Source organism: Anabrus simplex, chromosome 4 (assembly GCF_040414725.1).
Source record: "Anabrus simplex isolate iqAnaSimp1 chromosome 4, ASM4041472v1, whole genome shotgun sequence".
Lineage (NCBI taxonomy): Eukaryota > Metazoa > Arthropoda > Insecta > Orthoptera > Tettigoniidae > Anabrus > Anabrus simplex.
This window is the reverse complement of record NC_090268.1, coordinates 289,480,348-289,501,819: the sequence shown is the minus strand read 5'-3', so window position 1 is coordinate 289,501,819 and position 21,472 is coordinate 289,480,348. Positions and strand designations below refer to the sequence as shown.

At 37.7% G+C, this 21,472-nt stretch overlaps 1 protein-coding gene across 1 annotated transcript in view; it reads left to right on the top strand.

Annotated features, from left to right (window-relative positions):
- Positions 1-21,472, top strand: part of Mcr (macroglobulin complement-related) — a 940,753-nt gene that overhangs the window by 892,783 nt on the left and 26,498 nt on the right. Inside the window, exons 22-24 of the mRNA XM_067145574.2 lie at positions 6,392-6,494; positions 6,576-6,770; positions 18,242-18,428. Of these exons, the coding sequence (XP_067001675.2) occupies positions 6,392-6,494; positions 6,576-6,770; positions 18,242-18,428 (485 nt within the window). The remainder of the gene's footprint in view (positions 1-6,391; positions 6,495-6,575; positions 6,771-18,241; positions 18,429-21,472) is intronic.

Below are 21,472 nucleotides of genomic sequence, written 5' to 3'. Positions count from 1 at the left end.
CCGACACAGATAGGTCTTATGGCGACAATAGGAGAGGAAAGGCCTAGGAGTTGGAAGGAAGCGGCCGTGGCCTTGTGAAAATGGGAAACCATGGAAAACCATCTTCAGGGCTGCCGACAGTGGGATTCAAACCCACTATCTCCAGGATGGAAGCTCACGGCCACGCGCCTCGAACCGCACGGCCAACTCGCCCGGTTGATGCAACAGTGCAATTAGGGATGGGTCCAGTTAGTTAATTTGCTTGAACTAGTTCATTTGATACTGTTTGTCGCCTTGAGTCATTCAAATGAACTAGTTCAAATGAATGAGATAGTTCATGAGGTGATGACATAGAAACAGCTCTTGCGGCACTTTGTTCAAATTAACAAGTTAGTTTATTATGAGCACGAGCAGAAAAAAGCTACCCGATGCACAGCGCCGCCGCCACCCTGCCTAAGTAGAGAAATGGTATCTATGAGAGACAGATAAGCTTTCTAATTTTTTATAATTACTTCCTCCCCCCAGATGAGAAGTGTGAGAGGAGAAGTGCTGTCATGTGCCCATTAACACAGCACATCATTGGCCATTCGTGTGCGTACTTAATTAGTTGTTCAATGAATGAGGTAGTTCATTTGTGCTGTCTTCGTGGAAACAGCTCTTGCGGCACTTCGGTCCAATGAACGAGGTAGTTCATTTTACAATAGATGGTACTTGTTTAGGTCTTCGTCCTCCCTTAATATGAATTACAAACCGTATAGACTTCGACTGCACCCCACCTCTTAGAGCTGTTTAAAGCTTGGCGGTTTGAGGGGCGTATGAATCAGCTGTTTGAGAGAGAAGGAGCTATTTACCAGTTTTATCCATGGGAAGGGAGCCTCCTTAGTTCAGACAGCAGGACGCCGACCTCTCACCACTGGGTTCCGTGGTTCAAATCCTGGTCACTCCACGTGAGATTTGTGCTGAACAACGGAGGCGGGACAGATTTTTCTCCGGGTACTCCAGTTTTATCTGTCGTATTTCATTCCAGCAACACTCTCCAATCATTTCATTTCATCTTTCATTCATTAATCATTGCCCCAGAGGAGTGCGACAGGCTTCAGCAGCTGGCACAATTCCTATCCTTGCCGCTAGATGGGGGCTTCATTCATTCCATTCCTGACCCGGTCAAATGACTGGAAACAGGCTGTGGATTTTCTTTTCATTTTCATCCATGGGAAGACATTTCTCTAAGATGATACATGTCCTTTTTAGCTGGGGAAGACGAACCGTATGGAAACGTCCTGTTAACAAGGAATATTGCTGAATAGTTAACTATTATTACAATGTTAGACGTAAGTCTTTTCAGGTGTTTACTCTATAAAACAAGTGTTTTTCCTTAGGCCTGACATTGGACTCATCAGAGTGCGATGTGTCAGGCCCTACCCACTGACGGTAGGATGTATGCAGGTGAATTTATCAGAAGCCTGTTAACTCTTGATATGCTCTATTGGTGTGTAAAATCTAATTCTCTCAATATTTCTATTAATATTACAATGTATTAAGGAGAGTCATGACTGAAATTATGAACTTATATAGTTTTCTAATTTTAACCACTACAATGTACATCTCATTAGACATCATTACACATGGGATAGGACAGATAGTGACCAAGAATAGGAATCGTCTCACAGGAAGAAGGTTTGCGCAGCTATTATTTCTGAACAGTAATATCTGAACTGTTTAACGGCCCCCCATTTATTTTTACGATTTCCCGGGACGTTGAGGTGCTGAAATTCTATCCCGCAGAATTTCTTTTATATTCCAGTAAATCTTCTGACAAGAGGCTGTCGTATTTGGGCACCTTGAAATTTATGAGCGTTTCCTATGTGGTATGAAAAATTTAACTTATTTTGTTATTTTAGTTGTTTATTCTTCTATCCCAAGACACTCATCTTAAGATAACCTATGCGTACTGAATATTATACTGTAGTCTCGTGTCTGTTACCATGTGATAACACTTTTTTTTTTCCTAATGGAAATCTGAGTAACGGTATTGTTCCTTAATATTATGTGGGATATTGTTTAAGAGGTAAACTAGCAACATTATCACCCCATCGTGTGTATCGTGGACCGTATCTTGCATAGAACCAGACTCGAACCAACATGCGCTCAGTTACATAGCTAGCAGGCAAGTACGACATTCTGTGAGCTTGGTATTTGATCATTGTGTTTTGGAGTGCCTAGTACAAACAGAAAACAGCTACCCAATGCACAGCGCCGCCGCCAGCCTGTCTAAGCGGAGAAATGGTATCTACGAGAGACGGAGAGACAGATAAGCTTTCTAATATTGTGTAACTCCTCCTCTCACAGTTGAGAAGTGTGAGAGGAGATGTGCTGTCATGTGACCATTAACACGGCACGCCATTGGCCATTTGCGTGCGAGCTTATTTTTACATAAAATCAGTTTCATGGTCCGTATCGCACTTCAATAGATTCACAGTTAAGTATTTATTATTTTCCACCTAGTCGATACAATGATTGCTTAAGGCAGTTTAATGGTTAAAAGTGGTACATTTTTCGTATTTTATCAACATCTTCAGCCACATAACACACCCATTATAGTGTGTTGTTGAGAGAGAGTGTAAATCTCATAATTAGATCTTTTCTGCCAGCTTTGAGAGATAGGATCGAACCATGGGCTAAATATTTTTCTATAAACTTTATTCTCAAAGACTTGCAACTGCTGCTATTCTTTCTTGGTTATACTCCATGTCTCAGAAGCGTACAGAAGTAACGGTCGAATGATTGTATTGTAGATAATCATTTTTTCATTCCTTGTTAAAAACTTGGAGCCTAATATAGGGCTCATAGAGTAAAATTCCTTATTTGCATTCTTAATTCTAGCTTGGTGTTCCTGTTGCCTTCGGTTTTGCTCATCGATTAATACACCAAGGAATTTAAACTCATCTACTCTTTTAAATATATATTTCCCAATCTTCAAAGGCAATCTGTCAACCTCCTCATGATTCGGTCTCTGTACAGCCATGTAATGTGTCTGTAAAGCCAATTTCTGCTGCCATTTCCTCTAGTTCCACAAATAACTGCCTAATTTCTAATTCATTGCGGCCGATAAGAACAATATCATCCACATATGCAAGGACTTTATGTTGTCTCCCTAATATGATGCCAGCAGGTACAAGAGCTAATTTCCTGATAATCTTCTCCAGTGCAATGTTGAATAGAAGAAGAGATAGTGCATCCCCTTGTCTCAGACCAATTTTATTCTGGAAGAAACTTGATTTTCTGCCCTTGAGCAAAACATAGCTAACATTACCATCCATACACAGTTTGCACATGTTAATTAATTTTATGGGAAAGCCAAACTCAATCATGATGTTCCACAGCCCTTCTCTGTGGATTGAATCACATGCCTTGAAGAAATCTATAAAGAGATAATGAACAGACTCCTTGTGTTCCCACACCTTATCATTAATAGTCCTAATTGCAAATATGTTGTTTGTAGTGGATTTGTTACTATGAAAACCGTTCTGATAGTCCCCAATAACATTTTCAGCAAGTGGTTTTAAACGCTGTAAAAGAATAAAAGACAGAATTTTGTAGGCCGTGTTTACAAGAGATATGCCACGCTAATTTTGAATTTCTTTCTTGTCCCCTCCTTTATGAATTGGGACAATAAGTGATTCCTGCCATTCTTTTGGAATAACTTTGTGCCATATCCTTAAAATGATCTTATATATGTATTTATGTAATTTTTCTCCACCGTATTTAATAAGCTCAGCAGGAATGTTGCCACTACCTGAAGCTTTATTGTTTTTTAAACGTATACCTCTTGCTATGATGGCTCTGGTATTTGTTCTTCTGATGGGGAACTAGATGGTTTACCAATACAGGTTTCTGGATCATCAAAATTCAGCAAGGAATCGAAGTATTGCTTACAGTAATTTAATAATTTGTCCTGATCAGCAATAATTTTCCAGACTTATCTCTCATAATACTCGATCTTGGTTGAAATCCTCTTTTAATTGTGTTAACAGTTCCATACATCTTGGGGATGTTCCTGTTTTTGTAGTCATCTTGGATTGATTCTATTTGTCGTCTCAGGTAGACTTTATTATTTCTACAAATTAATTTAAGTTACTACATTCTTTCTGTTTTTCTCTGTATAGTTCCTCAGCAAACACATTCTTATTAGACTGCAGCCACTTATTATGCCATATTTCCACTTCATTGACCGCATTCTGACATGCCTCATCGAACTATTTCTTTTTCTTACTAACATCTTTTGGTATCACTTTCATTGCTACTGTTGTCATGATTTGTTTCGCGTTATTCCACATTCGTTCACAAACTTCGTCCTTTGTTTCGTCTATGTCTTCTGTAGTATCTTCTCCCACAATATCAAATCTCTTCCGCAATTTCCACATTATACTTTAATCTTTCATCCTCCAGCTTCAGTTTCTCAGTGTCAACTTTGCATCTTTCCTCAGTCTGTGACATAAAAGAGGTTTTCAGTTTAATTTTAACAGAAGCAATTATCATATTGTGATCAGATTCTGCCTCAGCTCCTCTGTAAGCTCTGATATTAGTTATGGAGCTTCTATGCCTGTTATCAATTAGTACACGATCTATCTGATTGGCAGTCTTAGCGTCACACGAATACCATGTTTCCTTATGTATCTGTTTATGTGGGAAAGTGGTACTCCGTACATTCATGTGTGTGGATGTAGTGTAATTGATTAGTCTAATGGTATTAACATTGCTTTCGTGATGCAAGCTTTCCCTTTCTATTGTTGGCACAAAAATTTCTTCCTTTCCAACTTTTGCATGGAAATCACCCAAAATCATTTTGATATCATGTTTGGATAATTTATTCCACAGTTCTAACAAATCCTCATAAAAGGAGTATTTAACATGATCATCTTTGTCGTTTGTGGGGGCATGGCAGTTCACCAGTGATTTGTTAAACCATTTAGAATGCACCCTCAAATAGCATAGTCTTTCATTCACATGTTCAAAGGACAGCACTGACGATACTAGTGAATTTTGGACACAAAATGCGGTACCAAATTCGTGGGGTCCAGTTTCTTTACCACTCTTAAAATGTGTATACATACTTCTCCATGTCCTGTATACCATTACCTAATAATCTAGTCTCTTGAATTGCAGCAATTCCCACTCTATACTTCTCCAACTGTTGACTGAGCATTTTGAAGGATCCAGGTTTACACAGGGTTCTTACATTCAAAGTTCCTATTTGTAAAGGTGATTTCCATTGCAGGGTTGTCATATTTTGATATCCATTCTTATTAATCTGAGGCAAATGTGAGATATTCTTTTTTTTTAATGCCATAGAGCTGTTAACCCTATGTACAACCCCCCAACCTGGAGGGCCAGAGACTCTTCTGTCAGGGTTTTCATACCTTAGCCGAGTAGTCCCAGTTTTAAGGCACCAGGTACTCACCCTCACTCCTCCTATTAAAATAGGATTTGCTGGTTATAATGTATATCAGCCAAATATTTCTTGAGTTTTAGCAGGTATACTTACTGTACTCGACATGGGTGCACCCCCCAAGATTCTCAACCAGCTGATGCTTGGGACACCCATTCAGGTCTTTAATGGAGTGGTTTCCCGTTCCCTTCCCCATCCTATGCCGTTGGCCATCTAGTGGCTCCTCCATCTTTAGGAGCAATTTCCCACTCCAAGGGCAAGAGAGTGCCCTTCCTTCTACCCACTCATCTGCCCTCCTAGGAGGCCATTGGCATTTGGTAGGTGGTCTCCTTATACCAGGAGATACTCAGTCCCTGCATTCGTTAGCCGCCTGTATATTATATATACAACCGTTGCCCCCTCTATACCATGGGGAGGTGAATGTCTGGATTTACCGTCATTGAAACTGAGACCAAAAGGCATTTCCCAGTTTCTCTAGTTCTTTAGAGGGGAGAATTCAAACCAACAAAATGAAATTCGTAAAAGAATATTAATATCGTGCTTTGTTGGGCAAGTATTTCTCCAACTTAAAGAAGTCACTTGATGGGGTCTCTAAACCAATGTTATTAATTACTATGAAACACTAAGTTTAAAAAACTAAATTACTGACTGGATTCATAAATGAGTTTCAGTTATAAAAACAAATACCTGATTGCTATCACCTGCAGTCTGCCCGATCAGTCTGCTGCACTTAAAACGAGCATTGTTGAAAAATGGAGATGAAGACAGTAGTGATCATTAAATATGAAGGATTGTATGTTCCAAATATCAAAACAATGAACTGAAATTATTCTATGAAAATGTTTAAATATTTGTACATTTTGGACAGTGACAACCATATTGCAATATTGTATATCTTCCACAACCTGTCACTTGTTTTTTTTTTTTCCCTTTCAATTACAATGTTATTTATCTGTTTTTTAGGAACCAGTCAGCATCAAGTGTGTGGCTAACTGCCTACGTTGCTAGAATTTTCCAGGAAGCTAGCTTTTATGAGTGGGAGAATTATATTTACATTGATCCTCAGGTGAGTACAAGGTCATTTTAAAGAGCAAATAAATTTAATTATGGAAGGCTGGACACTAATATTCGGTCTTTATTTATCTAGATAATATCAAAATCTGTGAATTGGTTGTTGGAACATCAAACACCTGAAGGTTCTTTCTATGAAGTAACATGGTTTCCTGATCGCAAGATGAACGACTCATCTCTGAGATGGCCAGATGACAATATAAAGTTCCGCAATATTTCACTGACTGCACATGTACTTATCACTCTTGAAACTGTGAAGGATCTGGTTGGGGTAAGTACCATCATTTTTTCTGCTTTTGCATTGTGATTTCTCGCTAGAAGGCAAATGTCTATGTCAACTGTTGAGATCTGATTATAACTTCATGCACTGAATCAATAAAAGTTTCAATTCAAACATTGAATCCAATCTTTATATATTTAAGTCGTCTAGTTTGCCATCCTATCTGAGTAGCAAGATTGGTAATGTGATCAGCTTCACTGCACGAAGTATTGATATTGATGCTATTGATTGGTGTTTGTTTTAACTAGAGAAAGAAACATTTAGTCAATACATAGAAATAGTAGTGCACATTTATTAACCCTAGGAAGTCCCAATCTATTTTTGTCACAGGTAGGTACAAGGTGGGAGTTCATTGAGTACACTAAGTACACAATACTGGTTTTGATCCATGGGACATCCTCAGTTGTTTACATTAATAATTAAAATAGTAGGCTACATACAATCATTAAAAACCACTCCTTGAGTTTATCAAAAATACTTCTTAAAATCTAATAACCGTCCATGTTCCTGTTGAATTAAAACACCCTTCTTGAATTTTATAAATTCGCTGTCTTAAAATCTAGTGAAAATGAAAATCCACAACATGTTTCCAGTCATTCAACCGGGTCAGGAATGGGATGAATAAAGCCCCCATCTAGCAGCAAGGATAGGAATTGTGCCGGCTGCGGAAGCCTGTCGCACTCCTCTGGAGCAATGATCAATGAATGACAGATGAAATGAAATGAAATGATATTGGAGAGTGTTGCCGGAATGAATTATGACAAGGAAAACCGGAGTACCCGGAGAAAAACCAGTCCCGCCTCCGCTTTGTCCAGCACAAATCTCACATGGAGTGACCGGAATTTGAACCACAGAACCCAGCAGTGAGAGGCTGGTGCGCTGCTGCCTGAGCCACGGTGGCTCGTTAAAAATCTAGTGAACTGTTACTTTAATTTGTTACACTGTCGATTGAAGGAGTACAATCACAGTCATTGAAAACCATTTTCTTTGAGTTTTTTAAAAATAATTCAGTCATAAAATCTAATAAAATGTCTGTTTTATTTCACTGACATCTCTGTCTGTTGAATGGGGAACCAAAGTTCGTCGGGACCATGTAATTTTGTTACTTCAAAACACTCGTCTTGGATTTTTAAATTACTATCCTAAAATCTAGGACCTGTACTGCAATGTAGATCTTTCCTTATATTAACATCTAGGTACTTACAGTGATTCCTATGAGGGACTTTTATCCCTTTAATGCAGTAATTAAAACTGCAAACTTTTCCTTTTTGTGATATTCACAACCTGACTTTTCATCCTGTTTATCATTGTCCATCTCACAACATTGTTGAGGTATTTTTGCAGTCTCTCACAATCCTGCAACTTATTTGTTACTTTTTCAGTATAACATCATCTGCAGAAAGCCTTATCTCTGATTCCAGCTCTTTACTCATATCATTTAAGTATATAAGAAAACATAATACTGCCTTGAGGAATTCCCCTCTTTATTATTACAGGGTCAAATAAAGCTTCGCCTACTCTAATTTTCTGAGATATATTTTCTAGAAATGTAGCCGCCCATTCAGTAACTCTCTTGTCTACATAAGAGAGATAACTTAAAGGGTCCACCTTTTCAATACAAATGAATATTATAACAGTTAAGTTACAACATATTTACTTGGGACTAGTTTCAACGCTGTTTAGCATCATCTTCAGCCAAAATGTGAGAACAAGCATAGGCACATATATACAAGCATATACAATACACAAAATATTATAACATCATGCTGAAATGTGATTAAAATGGGGAATAAAATGAAATAGTGAATAGATTTTCAATCGCAAGTTCAGAACTTGACAGTCATTATCGGAACAACACATAGAAGGTAAATTAAAATAGCAATCTGATTATGCAAACACGAGTTAAGAACTCAACGATCATAGTTTTTAAGAATACATATAACACTTTAAAACTTTGCTTTAAATCCAAGTTGAACTTGGTCAAGGGTTCAACTTTTAAGTCACTATTTTCATTAAATTTATATCACTTTTTGACTAGAAGTATAATGTTTTCATGGTCACTTTTCATTTTGTCACTTTTTGATCAGAAGTACAATATTCAATTTGCATAAGATGTTCCTCTGAGAGCTTTGAAGTTAGTGTTACATGACGGCTGTGCTGTTGCCTGTGGTCTAATGTTTTAATGTTGTAACATAACATGTAAGGTGGAGACCAAGTTTTGAGCCAAGGTCATTAAGATGTTCTTCAATGCAGGACCTCCAGTATAAAAGAAAGGGGATATTTATAAAAGTTGAAAACTATGAGGAAAAAGAGCTTGGGCTACTATAATTGAATGCGACTCACCTCGGGCGGCAAAGCTGTGACGCGTGGTGAAGAGGAACTGAGCAAGATAGCTTGGGTCAGGGAAGCGGCTAGTTTTGGGGTAGGAAGGGAGAAGGAAGGAGGAGGAGCGACAGGGGAGGTGTGAGGAAGGGAAGGAGGGAAATTTAGGGAGGGTGATACGGTGAAAGCGCGTGGTGTGAAAAAGCATTACACATAATATGAAAGACAGATCTGTTATTCAGAATTTTAATATGTTTGAAAAATGCAATAACAGACGTGCCAAGTCTCCCGATTTGAGCGGGAGATTCCCGATTTTTCATTGTTCCTCCTGATCTCCCGATCGCCGGGTCCGATCTCCCGATTTTCAGAGCAATATCCGTAATTTTCGTATTATTTTAAACTCCCGCGGATTTCCTCGTTCTATCGATATATGGCTGAGTATGGCTGGTCGATAGTAGTTCTAATAATGATACCAGATGGCAGTACGGGGCACGGTGGCCAGTCATGTGCTGCTCTTTGGTCTATAATACAGTCATTCTCTTTGCAAGCGAGTCAAGCGAGTAACATTCTCTTTGGAGTAACCTAACCTCAGAAGTAGCACACCATAGTTGTTTTACCCGTAGAAGTGCTCGTGTTGTGCCTTAATATTTGTTTTGGCCAAAATGTCAAAAAAACATATGATGCAGTGTTTAAAAGTGCTTATAGGGAAGAGTTTCCGTGTTTGAGTGAATCCAGAAAGGGACCAACGTTCACATTCTGTACTATATGTAGGTGTGATTTTTTGTTGCACATGGTGGGAAATGCGATAAACTCAAGCATATTCAAACGAAAAAACATAAGGAGTGTCCAGTGTGTAGAAAGAAACCAGAAACTGAAATTTTCATGTAAAAACCAAGATGTAAATCCTGTGACGAATGTCGAGGCATTATTTACGTCATTTATAGTAGAACATAACCTGCCTGTAAATTGTGCCGATCACGCCGGACCTTTGTTTCGCAAAATGTTTCCTGATTCGGAAATTGCTAAACGATATGGCTGTGCTAGAACGAAAACAGCGGCTATCATTACAGAAATGTGCATGGAAGAAAGGGCGAAAATGTATCACATTTGCAGGTGAATGCATTTTCTGTTGCTACTAATGGTAGCAATACAAGCGACTTGAAGATATATCCCATTGTTGTAACATTTTTTAGGTCTGAACCCAATGAAATTCAGAGTTGTCTACTCTCTGTGCCTAATTTAGAAGGGGATGCTACAGGAGCTAACATTGCCAATATTTTGCTCTCAACTTTTCGGGAATTCTGCATTCCATTAAAAAACTGCCTAGCTCTAGGTGCTGATAATGCTCCAGTAATGGTAGGATTAAAGAATGGTGTGGCAGAATGTTTGAAGCAGGAAAATAGTAACATAGGCTAATCATTGTAGGCTGCTCTTGTTACCTAATTAATCTTGCTGCCGAGAAGGGTGCGGCGTGCTTGCCTGTAAATGTAGATGAAAGTATAACTGATATATCTTGTTATCTGGAAAGGAGTGCAAAGGGGAAAGAAAAGCAGAGAATTTCAGACTTTACATAACACAGAGATCAGGAAAATTTTGAAGCATGTGCCTGCTCGATGGTTATCACTAAGAAGGTGTTTAGATATGATTTTGCTTCAGTGGGACCCTTTGGTTACATTATTCAGGAGCGAAATTGTGAGTAAGGATTCTCAGATGGGAACTTTAAAGACTTACAAAATTGCAGATGTGTCTTGTTTGTCTGAAAACGTTAAGGATTCTCATAACATTTCACCTCAGTTAAAAGGAAAACCCAGTAATCAGTTTCACTAAAAAAATGAAACTACTGATGACACTAAGAGCCATGCATTGTCACGTGAAGAACGACTTTTCATGTTCCTTTCATCAAATTTACATATTTTTTTGCCTTTTTCTCTCAAGTTTTATGGATATCTTTGAGAATCCAAACGTAGCTCTTCAGTCAAGTATGCCGCACATCCACTTATTGAGGTCAGTTTTGGAGGAACTATTGAAGAATGTGATGGCAAGGTTTGTGAAACCAGACGTTATTAAAAGATCCTCCTCTCTCCTTGATGTAGATTATCATACTCCAGCAAATCAAAAGGATGATTGTGATCTGATGATAGGGAACTCTGCGTTTGTTTTAGTGAACACCTTGAAGTTTGAGGAAAAGTGCATATTCTTTAAGTCTGTTAGAAAGTGTTTCTCTTCATCGTGTGACTACATGGTACACAAATTTCCATTCAAAGATGAAGTTTTAATTAATGCAGAAGTTGCGAATATTTCTGCTATAAGTAAGGCATCATTTTCTAGCCTTAGATTTTTTATTAACAATTGTCCGAACATTTTGACTAGTGAAACGGAACATTTGGATAAAGAAACTGATATTCTGCACTCCCAGTTCTGTAACTTTCAGCTCGAAGAAACAGACCTGGCAAAAGGAAGAATTGATGTTCAATGGGCATTGGTAGGTCAGATGAAATCAGCTGATGGTGTACTTAAATATGACAGACTCTCTAAGGTGATGCTTGCTATTTTATCAATTCCACATAGCAATGCAGAATGTGAGAGGATTTTTAGCAGAGTCACAAAGACAAAAACACAGTTCAGATCTTTGCTGTCTGAACAAACTTTGGAGAAACTTTTAACCTTGAACTCAGTTCAGCAAGGCAAGTGTTTTGAGCAAAAATTTAGTTCCGAGTTACTGAAGAGGGCTAAGTCAGCTACTGGTGTGTTGAACAACAATTAGTCGTAATGTGATCACCATGTTGAAGGATGAGAAGTCACATGTTCCTACAGTTCAGGTATGACCAGTATTTAGTATTCAGATGTAAATGATGAAAAAATATATATATGACCAAATAGAATTGTTAATGTATTGAATTATAATGAATTTGTACATGTTCTGCCATCAGTGATGTGTCATAATACGTCGCGATTCGCTGCGAAATTTCTCCTGATTTTTCACTTTTGAAAGTTGGCATGTCTGCAATAAGAAAATCGAACAAGAGTTTTGGTTTTTCAGAGATATCATTTAAGTTTAGGTTTGAATTAAAGTATTGATCTGAATGAATATAGCAATTTTCTGCATCAACAAATCATACCAAAAAGATGGACACTGGAGAGTAGCTTCTAATGAAACAGTCTACAAGGAAATAGAACCAGTAATGAACACAATCAGGAAGAAACGCATTTCATTTTTTGGACATCTAATCAGGACACCAGAGAACAGGATCATCAGGAGAATAATAGAAAAATTATGGAATAGTAAGTGCAACATTAAGTGGATTACAGAAATCAAGGAAGATATGGATGAACTACAAATTACAATGGAAGACCTAAGAAACAAAACCAACAAAATCAAGAAACTCGCAAACAAACCAGACTCCAAATCAGAATCAACAAACAGACAATAGAAAGGGTGATTTCCGATGAAGAAAGAAGGACAAGATTAGAGAGAATGAAGAAATACTGGGCTGACAGGAAACTGAAAAATTCTTTGTATAAAGTTGGCTAGAGCGGTCCAATGAAGGCCATAAAATGTAAATAATAATAATAATAAAGGACCTTTATTTAGAACTTCTAATACCTCAAGATCTTGATCTATTTCAGTAAAACCGAGCTCGATAGCTGCAGTCGCTTAAAATGCGGCCAGTATCCAGTATTCGGGAGATAGTAGGTTCGAACCCTACTGTTGGCAGCCCTGAAAATGGTTTTCCGTGGTTTCCCATTTTCACACCAGGCAAATGCTGGGGCTGTACCTTAATTAAGGCCATGGCCGCCTCCTTCCCACTCCTTCCCTGTCCCATCGTCGCCATAAGACCTATCTGTGTCGGTGCGACGTAAAGCAACTAGCAAAAAAAAAAGTATTTCAGTAAAGTTATGTTTAAATTCTTTCATATGTTGGCCGACTGCAGGAAATCGGTTATGCTTTATAGCACTGACATGTTCTGTATATCTGATTTTAAAACTACGTCCGGTTTGACCTAGGTACGAACTATTGCATTCTTGACAAGAAAACCTATAGACACCTGATTTTGAAAAAGGACTACTTTTATTTATTGATGTAGAGTTCTGCAGGATCTTTGTACTTCTATTGCTAGTACGAAGGGCTATTTTAACATTACATTTTAAAAAACGTTTCTTTATTAAAGGTTTCCTTGAATCCATTAAAGTTTTCTATGGAACGAATGATGTTCAGTTCCTTACTTAAGTTCCTTTTTGTTCACAGGAATCCTGAATGCACGATCTACCAAGCTATTAGTATGTAGCAGTTTTTTTGTGTTTTAGAATGTAACGAGTCATTTCCTATAGTAGTGGTCATTTGAGTGGGCTTTCTATAAATACTATATGTAAATGAAGAGGGAAGTCTATGTATTATTAGGTGCAGGAAATTAATAGAATTATTATCTCTGATTCTAAGTTAAATTTGATGTCTTGGTCGATATTATTACGGTAAGGTTTTTAAGGGTAAATAGCGCATCTATAGAGTGTTCATCCAGGATTATAAATGTCATCCACATTCATTTATAGCCCAAGCTCTTTTTCCACATTTCAACTTTTATGAATATCCCCTTTCTTTTATACTGCAGGTCAGGGATTTTAACCTTCATTGGTTAATTCCAATGGCCCAGGGGCTGGGTGTTTGTGCTGTCCCCAACATCCCTGCAACTCACACACCTCACTATACTCCACCACAATAACACACCCTCTGAACTGAAGGCCAGTACGCTGACCATTCAGCCAACAAGTCGGACATGGTATCTGTTGCAGAAACTGAAAACCTGCATCAGTCAAGATATGCTACTTGCATCCTATCATGCTTTCTTTCACCCTCATATACTATATGGGATCAGGTTCACACAGCCAACTTGTTTGGTAATTGTGGATTTAAACAAGAGGATAGGAGATAGGAATCTGTGCTCAGATGGTATTCTTGTGGAGTGGAATGGTATATATAAGTAAAGATCTGTGAAAGTGGTTTTATTTTTTAGTAAAATTCATTTAAAAATAATGTGATTTTGTTTTTATAGGAAACTTGGCTCTTAACCAACCACATACCTATTCCAGATGAAAATAATGAACATTTTTGTTATTGAACTTTTAATGCTTTATGTAACATATTTACGTAGAAATTTACACAAATATAATTCTTATTTTTTAACAATTATTATGTTATACAATTCGGTTGTAGCCATACTGCTTGGAATATTTTCAGTCACAAGCTGGTTGGAAAGAGATAACCAAAAGCTGTACATATCTTGTATTAGGTTCTTTTAATTGAAAATACACTTAACAAATGTACTAGATATAGAATTAACTAGTTGAGAAAATGCAACCATTGTGCTTACAGCCATCTCATACGGTTGCTCACCACCACATCATACTGTGGGATAGAGTGGGTTAGAATGTACAGGTATCTGACACGGACATTTCTTCTTTTACCATTTTCTGGAGGATGGTATAGAACTCACAGAATTCTTACAGACTAACTGGAGCTGCATATGACATTTTTCTCAGTTCTTTCTTTATACCATCTAGAGTTAGGATCTTGTTGCATATATTTTTGGGGGCAAACAGGTTTCCAAGGGCTTCCAAAACAGCCTTTGAAGGGTCACCTGTCATCAGCTCCTAGTTTCGTCAAACTCTTTTTTACTGTTGTCTTTAGAGTGTTCACAGCTTTGGCTTTGCAAACTGCTGACATTTCACTGAGGTGAGCATTAAGCTCAGTGGGGAATCTCTTTCGTAGTCAGCAGATCCAACATATTCTGCATTACTTTGAGCTTAGAATACAGAGTACCAGTATGATTCATAGGGTAGCTATTACCTTCTAACCATGTAATTAAATCCTTGATCAGATTACACTTGTCTGCCACAAACTGAGTTTGAGCTCTTGTGACAAGCTAGCTCACTGCTACTTTAAAAACTGTTAACACCATTGTTCTCTTCACTTATCCATGAAGTCAACTATGTCACTCATATGTTCATTAGTGTAGAGCACAGACTCGAACCAAGTATTCCACCTCATCTGCACAGGCATTAGTAACAATTTGATCTTCCCTGCATCTTGTTGTATCTCTTGTGAAGGAATCAAGATAAATGTGTTTCCTTTATCTAGTGGTTAAGAAAGCTGCCTTGCTGAGTGAAGTTTATCGAGGTTGCACTTCGATATATGGCATGCAAGATTAACTTTGCAAATGATATATGTTGTCCCCAACAAGCCTCCTTAAGGTATTTGCACAGGCACCCATATAACGAGCCGAATCAGTAAATATGTTCAAGACACTGTCAAATTGAACATCATATTTGTTCAGGGTGTTTACAAAGCTGTGTGAATACATGGCACCCGTGGCTTTATCGAGTACCTACTGGCAGCTAAATACACATCCTCGCTGTTCCTTGCTTTCAAAAGGTGAAAGAACACATTAAAAACACAATTTCTCGACTTGTCCATAGTTTCATCACAGAGGACAAAAAGTGTTTTATATTGACTGCTCATCTTCAGCTCTTGTTCATACATATTTGCTCATATCTCCTCTTTTCTGTTTGATAAATTGCTTTACATGATTTGGCATAAATTCCACAAACTTTGAGCACAAGTTCTTCATCATCATGAAACCACACTGTAACTAGAGACTATCATACATTTTTTTGTGGAATAGTCAAGTTTTGTGAATCTCCTTTTGCACAGGCCCTCATGTTTTCTATTGGATTGGGATTGGGGAGTTCCCTGGCCATTGTAAGACACAAATATTGTTTTCAATGAAGATTTTTTTTATTGTCTTCTAATTATGGCAAGGAGCAAAACCTTGTGGAAAAATTCTATCAGCATGTAGAAACCTCTTCTGCAGCTCTCCAACAACTCTCCCTTCCAATACTTGGATGTACTCATCAGATATCATCCCGTTGACTGGTAGTGAGAATCCTGGTCCTTCATGCGTGAAACATCCCAAAAGCATCTTCTTTATGGGGTGTTTTTATGGTCTGTTGCAAATGTGCTTAAGTTGTTGTCTCATTCTTCGCTTGCCACACACGTTCAGTCCTCTGCTCTTGCACTTCAGAGTGACTCTCATTGAAGAAAAGAACTTTCTTCCAGTGTTCCATTGTCCAATCGTGATAACTACATGCCCACAAGAGGTGTTTCGTGCACATTTCTTCTCTTAGAAAGTGTATCTTTGCAGGTTTGCAAGCTTTCCTTCCAGCTGCCAGAAGTCATCCACAGCAGTGAAACTGGAGTTTGATTTGCTTCTTCTGAGGTGAAAATGTTCATCAGTTAGCATCATTTCTTCTTCCTGCCACAATCACCACAGATTAATTACCAATGAAAATCAGTCCAAAGAATGCATAGATTATGGGATCTCAGAATGAACAATTTGTTGCCAATCATTGGGAAAAAATGCCTAGTTCCAATTAGTTTACATGGTACTGTACATTCTAATATCACAAATGGTTCCCTGTTAATTTTAAACCCAGGTGCACAAGATTCCTCTGTAGATGCAAGGCTTTTATTGGTTAAGACCCATTCTGTCATCATTGTACACTTCTTGCAGTGAATAATTTCCTGATGCCACCAAGTTATTAAATTCAGTAATGTTATTTTCTGTAGTGGCAAGATCAACTGATAACAGTTCTCCTGTTATTATCAACTGAAGTATTCCATGTCCTTGCTTCCATTGACTGAACCATCTAGTACTGGTAGTGAACGAAACATCTCCATTCGATAATTTATTTAAGTAAAGCTCATTTTTCTGGATAATAGGTCCATTTAATGGAGTGTGTTATCAAATGATGTTGTTTTTGGACCTTTGGTGGGTTTCAAGGATGATTTGCAAAACTGTTTGATTGTACCTTTGTATTTTTTCCAACACCTCAAGAGATAATTTTGATGCACTTTCACCTTTATCCTAATGTTTACTTTCACCTTTATCCAAATGTTTCAACACTTCGTTTACTTGCCATTCTAAAACCTAAACTTTATCGGAAGTACAGTAAGTGAGCTGAGACAATGTCACCAGCAAAATGACCCAGAGGCAAAGCATCCAGTTTCCTCACACACTGGCTGCTGTGCTATTAGTGGCAAAATTTGTAAGTTAATGCAAAGGCAAAGCATTTACACTGGCTGGGGTGCCTACTAGTGGCAGAAATTTTAAGTTAACATCTGAAGCCAGCTCAGGACATCTCAGCTCAATGTTACATTCTAGCAACAATTTTCTGGTTGATCCAATTATTTTTTATCTGTACAGGGCCTGATCCCAATTAATTCAGATTTATGGGACTCTACTGTATATGTAAGTTATTGAAATAGACTTTCAGCTTATTGGTTCATGTCGAGTATATGGTTGCAGAACAAAAACGGCCAGTTGACATGAGTCAGAACCTTAATACTGTATTTTGTGTCCGATACTCTCCTGATTTAGCTATGGTGGCTTGCGTCATTCTTTTCTGTTAGTAAAGATCATCTGTAAGGGTATGTGCTAGTCGTCTGCGGTGGGCCATTTGAATTGAATAATTCATTTTCACAGCCACATTGTACTTCAAATAGACTTTCAGCTTAATACAGTATGTCATGTCGTGTATACGCAGTACATGCCAGAAAGGTGTTAAGTACAGTACAGAACAGAAATGGCCAACCAGACTCTGATGGGAACTGAACCCACAACCTTATTTCACATCCAATGCTCTCCTGATTGTACTTGGATAGCCTTGATCATTCTTGTTCTTCCGGCAGAGATCTAAACTAAATGTCAATCTGAATGGCCCACCAAGGGTGACTAGCACATTGCCAATAGTGGTTTAGTTGTTATTGTATTTTAAGGGGCTAAAGGCATTCCTGGTTTTCAATCCTTTATTCCTGTTCATCTGGGCCCATTCTAATCTACATTTTTGTTTACTTTTTGGTAGTGTTGAACGTGTAATTAGTTTTAGCCTAGGATTGAGACAGATGGCCATAAATTTGAAATAAGGCACAGTTTCTGCTGTTCCGTCAGATGAGAATGGAAAATAATAATCACATAAAAAGTTGCCACGTGTAACTGTTGTTTGTTAAAACACTACTGAAGGTTGGCACTTCAGTCCTGTGTGGGATTTAGCCATAAGTAACATGTCTGTTCTCTTCTCATTTTCAGGGTATTGGATTTAAAGTATCTTTGGCTCAAAACAAAGCTATTTCATGGCTGAAACGTAACCTGAAGCTCTTGCAGGAACATGGCGAACCATATGAAGTTGCTATTGTGGCATATGCTTTAATGCTCAGCAAAGCATCATATGCTGAAACAGCATTCGATATACTTGCTGATAGAGCTAGACTCAGTGGTAAGTTGTTAATTAAATTCTTTGTTTTATGTACCTGCTGTTTGTATTAGTTTATATTATCCTTTTAAGAAAACTTACACACTAAATGAAATGGAAAAGTTACAACAAAATGTACTAATGTACATCAAAGAAAGCTAGAAAGTTAGATAGGAACATGCACAGAGGATTAATACTATGACTAGTCTGTGTGGGTTAAGGGAACAATAAAAGGAGGAGGCAAAGACAGTCTTCCATTAATAGAAACAAAACAAGATATATAAAGGCACTTGTTTAGATTGATAAGCTCCTTGGACAAAAATGTATTCCCCTCAAGAATGCACTGCATTGGTGTTGTACTGGTAACTTGTGGCCACATAACCTTTTGCTGCTGATATAGGACCATGGCAGTGACATGGTAAGTGTGTGGCAGTCGGTTGTATATAACCATTGCATTAAGATGGATCGATGTGAGGATGTGACTGGCTAATATCTAAGGACTGTGGATAATGAAGTTGCCTGATTTTATGGGTGTATCCATAAAGACTGTCCAATGTGTTTGAGGAATGGTGTACCACACACAGGTGCGAAATACGGCATCAGAACTGTGGTTGCAAAAAGATCCTAACCCAGAGCGACTGGAGGCAAACATCCCACAGAGTCTTTGAAAATCGGTTTCAAATCCAGCAGGCATTGCATCATTCTTGTAATGCAGGTCCATCCTCACAATTTTTGATTGAACAATAAGAAGAGAACTGCATGCAAAGAACATTTGTAGTCGAGTACCATGCAAGAGTAAATCTGCACCTCTTCACTGGGCAGGAGATCACCGAAACTGGACCATAGTGATCAGGAAACGTAATGTGGTCCGGCGAGTCTTCTTTCCAGTGATGCAAGGCGTAAAGTGCATCGACAGCCAAATGGAGCTTTTACTTTGCAATGTGTAGAAGTTACAGTTCAAGTGGGAGCTAGGTCTGTGACAGTGTGGGAGTGTTCTTTGTTCCACAGCTTGGGGCCCAATTATTTGGCTAACTGTGAACATGAACAAGAATGTGTATCTGGATATTTATCCAACATCTTCATGTTATCTATACAGTGGACACTCCCATCTTGCAAGATGGTGACCACTGTGTTACTATGCTCAGTGCATATGTGCCATGGTTTGAGGAAGATTCAGGCACCATGTCACATCTGTTCTGGTCTGTAAATTCACCCGATTTGAATATTATTGATGATCTGTGTGGGACTATTTGGAGCAGTGATTGAAACAGACATTTTCATCCCTGTACATTGCTGGTTAAGGGGTCTCCTGATGAGCGAGTGGATTCACCTCGAGGTAACCTACCTGCAACACCTTGTGGAGTCACTCCCCCACTGAAACCAGGTAGTTACCCAGGCAATAGTACCGTAGTTAAATGTTTTATATTTAACGTCCACCTTTTCAATACAAATTTAAATGATATACATTTATATTATCATTCAGGGACTAGTTTGGACCTAAATGGTAGGTCATCATCAGCCATGAAGTAAATTATACAAATGTATCGAATAAAATAAACAATGTAACAACACAATGGTCTTAAAAAACTGTACGTACAATCAATAGAATTTTAAGGCTCGTTGAATAAAATAATTTCTGTAAAAAGTAATGGAAGACACAGTGTAGTGTCAATAATATTAAAAATGATATGTACATACCATATGAGAAATAAGTTAATGTTCAAGATTTTCGTTGCACTACGTAAAAGAGATCCTTTTAATAGAGATTCCTAAAATGCTGGATTGCTGCTCTATGTAAAAAAATTGTTTTTTTATAGATATTCATGAAATGCTAGTCGCGGTTCACACATAGAAATGTGATTTAAGTTGGCTCTCCAAATACGTCGCAGTCCATTCAAAGTTCAAGTGATCCAAAGCCAAGATGTCTTCTTAAGATATCAAAATGTTTGAGCTGTGTACACAAAATTATACATTCAGTTCACGTGAATGTGATGCGTGATGCTAGAAAAGGCTAAAGAATCTTGCTTTTAAAGAGTTGCTTTTGATAGATAATAAAAAAACGTGGGTTGCAATTAACGCATAGAAATGCAGTCAAAGCAGGCTCTTTAAATACACTGTAGCCTGTTCAAAGATTAACTGAGCCAAATTCAAGGTATCTTCTCATGATATTAAAAAAAAAATGGTTTGTGTACACAAAACTATACATTCGATTCATGTGAATGCGATGAATGATGTTATAAAGGCTCTTCTGTTTAAAGAATCTTGAATGATGATGATTGTTGCACATGGAGGTCCAAATACATTAGTAGTATCTACAAGGTGGTGGGATTTCACAGTTCAATGCGGACCATAATTCTTTTTTTTTGTATAGATGAAATCCATAAATGAGCGGCGTACAATAACATGGTTTATAGAGCATTTACTGTAGCAATGTCCAAAGGAGATCTCAAAAAAAAAAAAAAGAGTTAAACAACATTCGTATGATTGCAAAACTTAATGGATACAATAATTGTTTCATTGAAAGAATAATTAATAATTACAGACATCGCCCTGTAACCACTTTGAAAAAAGAAAAACCTAATGTCTCTTTATTTTCTACTTTCACGTTCAATAAGATATTTATAAAATCACTAATGTTTAAACAAACATAATGTAAAAATAGCCTTTAAAACTAATAATAATAACAACGCAACAGTCTTACATAACTCTACTTCTTCTTCTTTTATGACCGCATAGGATCACTTTAGTCAGTCCGTCGTTCAGGTATCTTTGAAGGGATTGTTCGGGCTTTGCAGTCCTCCCAGTACTTCTTCAGACGCTCTGATCTTCGTGCCCCTTCCTTGGTTGAAAATATGCATGTTGTTGGTTTGTTTCATGTAAGGGTAAATTGTATTCAATTTTATCCTATTTGTGGTGTCTTCTGTTGTAAGGACTACTCTACTTTTATTAATAAAACTAATAACTTTTCAAAATCTCAGGAGTATATAGAATAAAATGCAACAGCTGTAATTTTTCTTATTTTTGCCAAACTGGAAGAAGTTTTAATATATGGTACTTAGAACATGTCA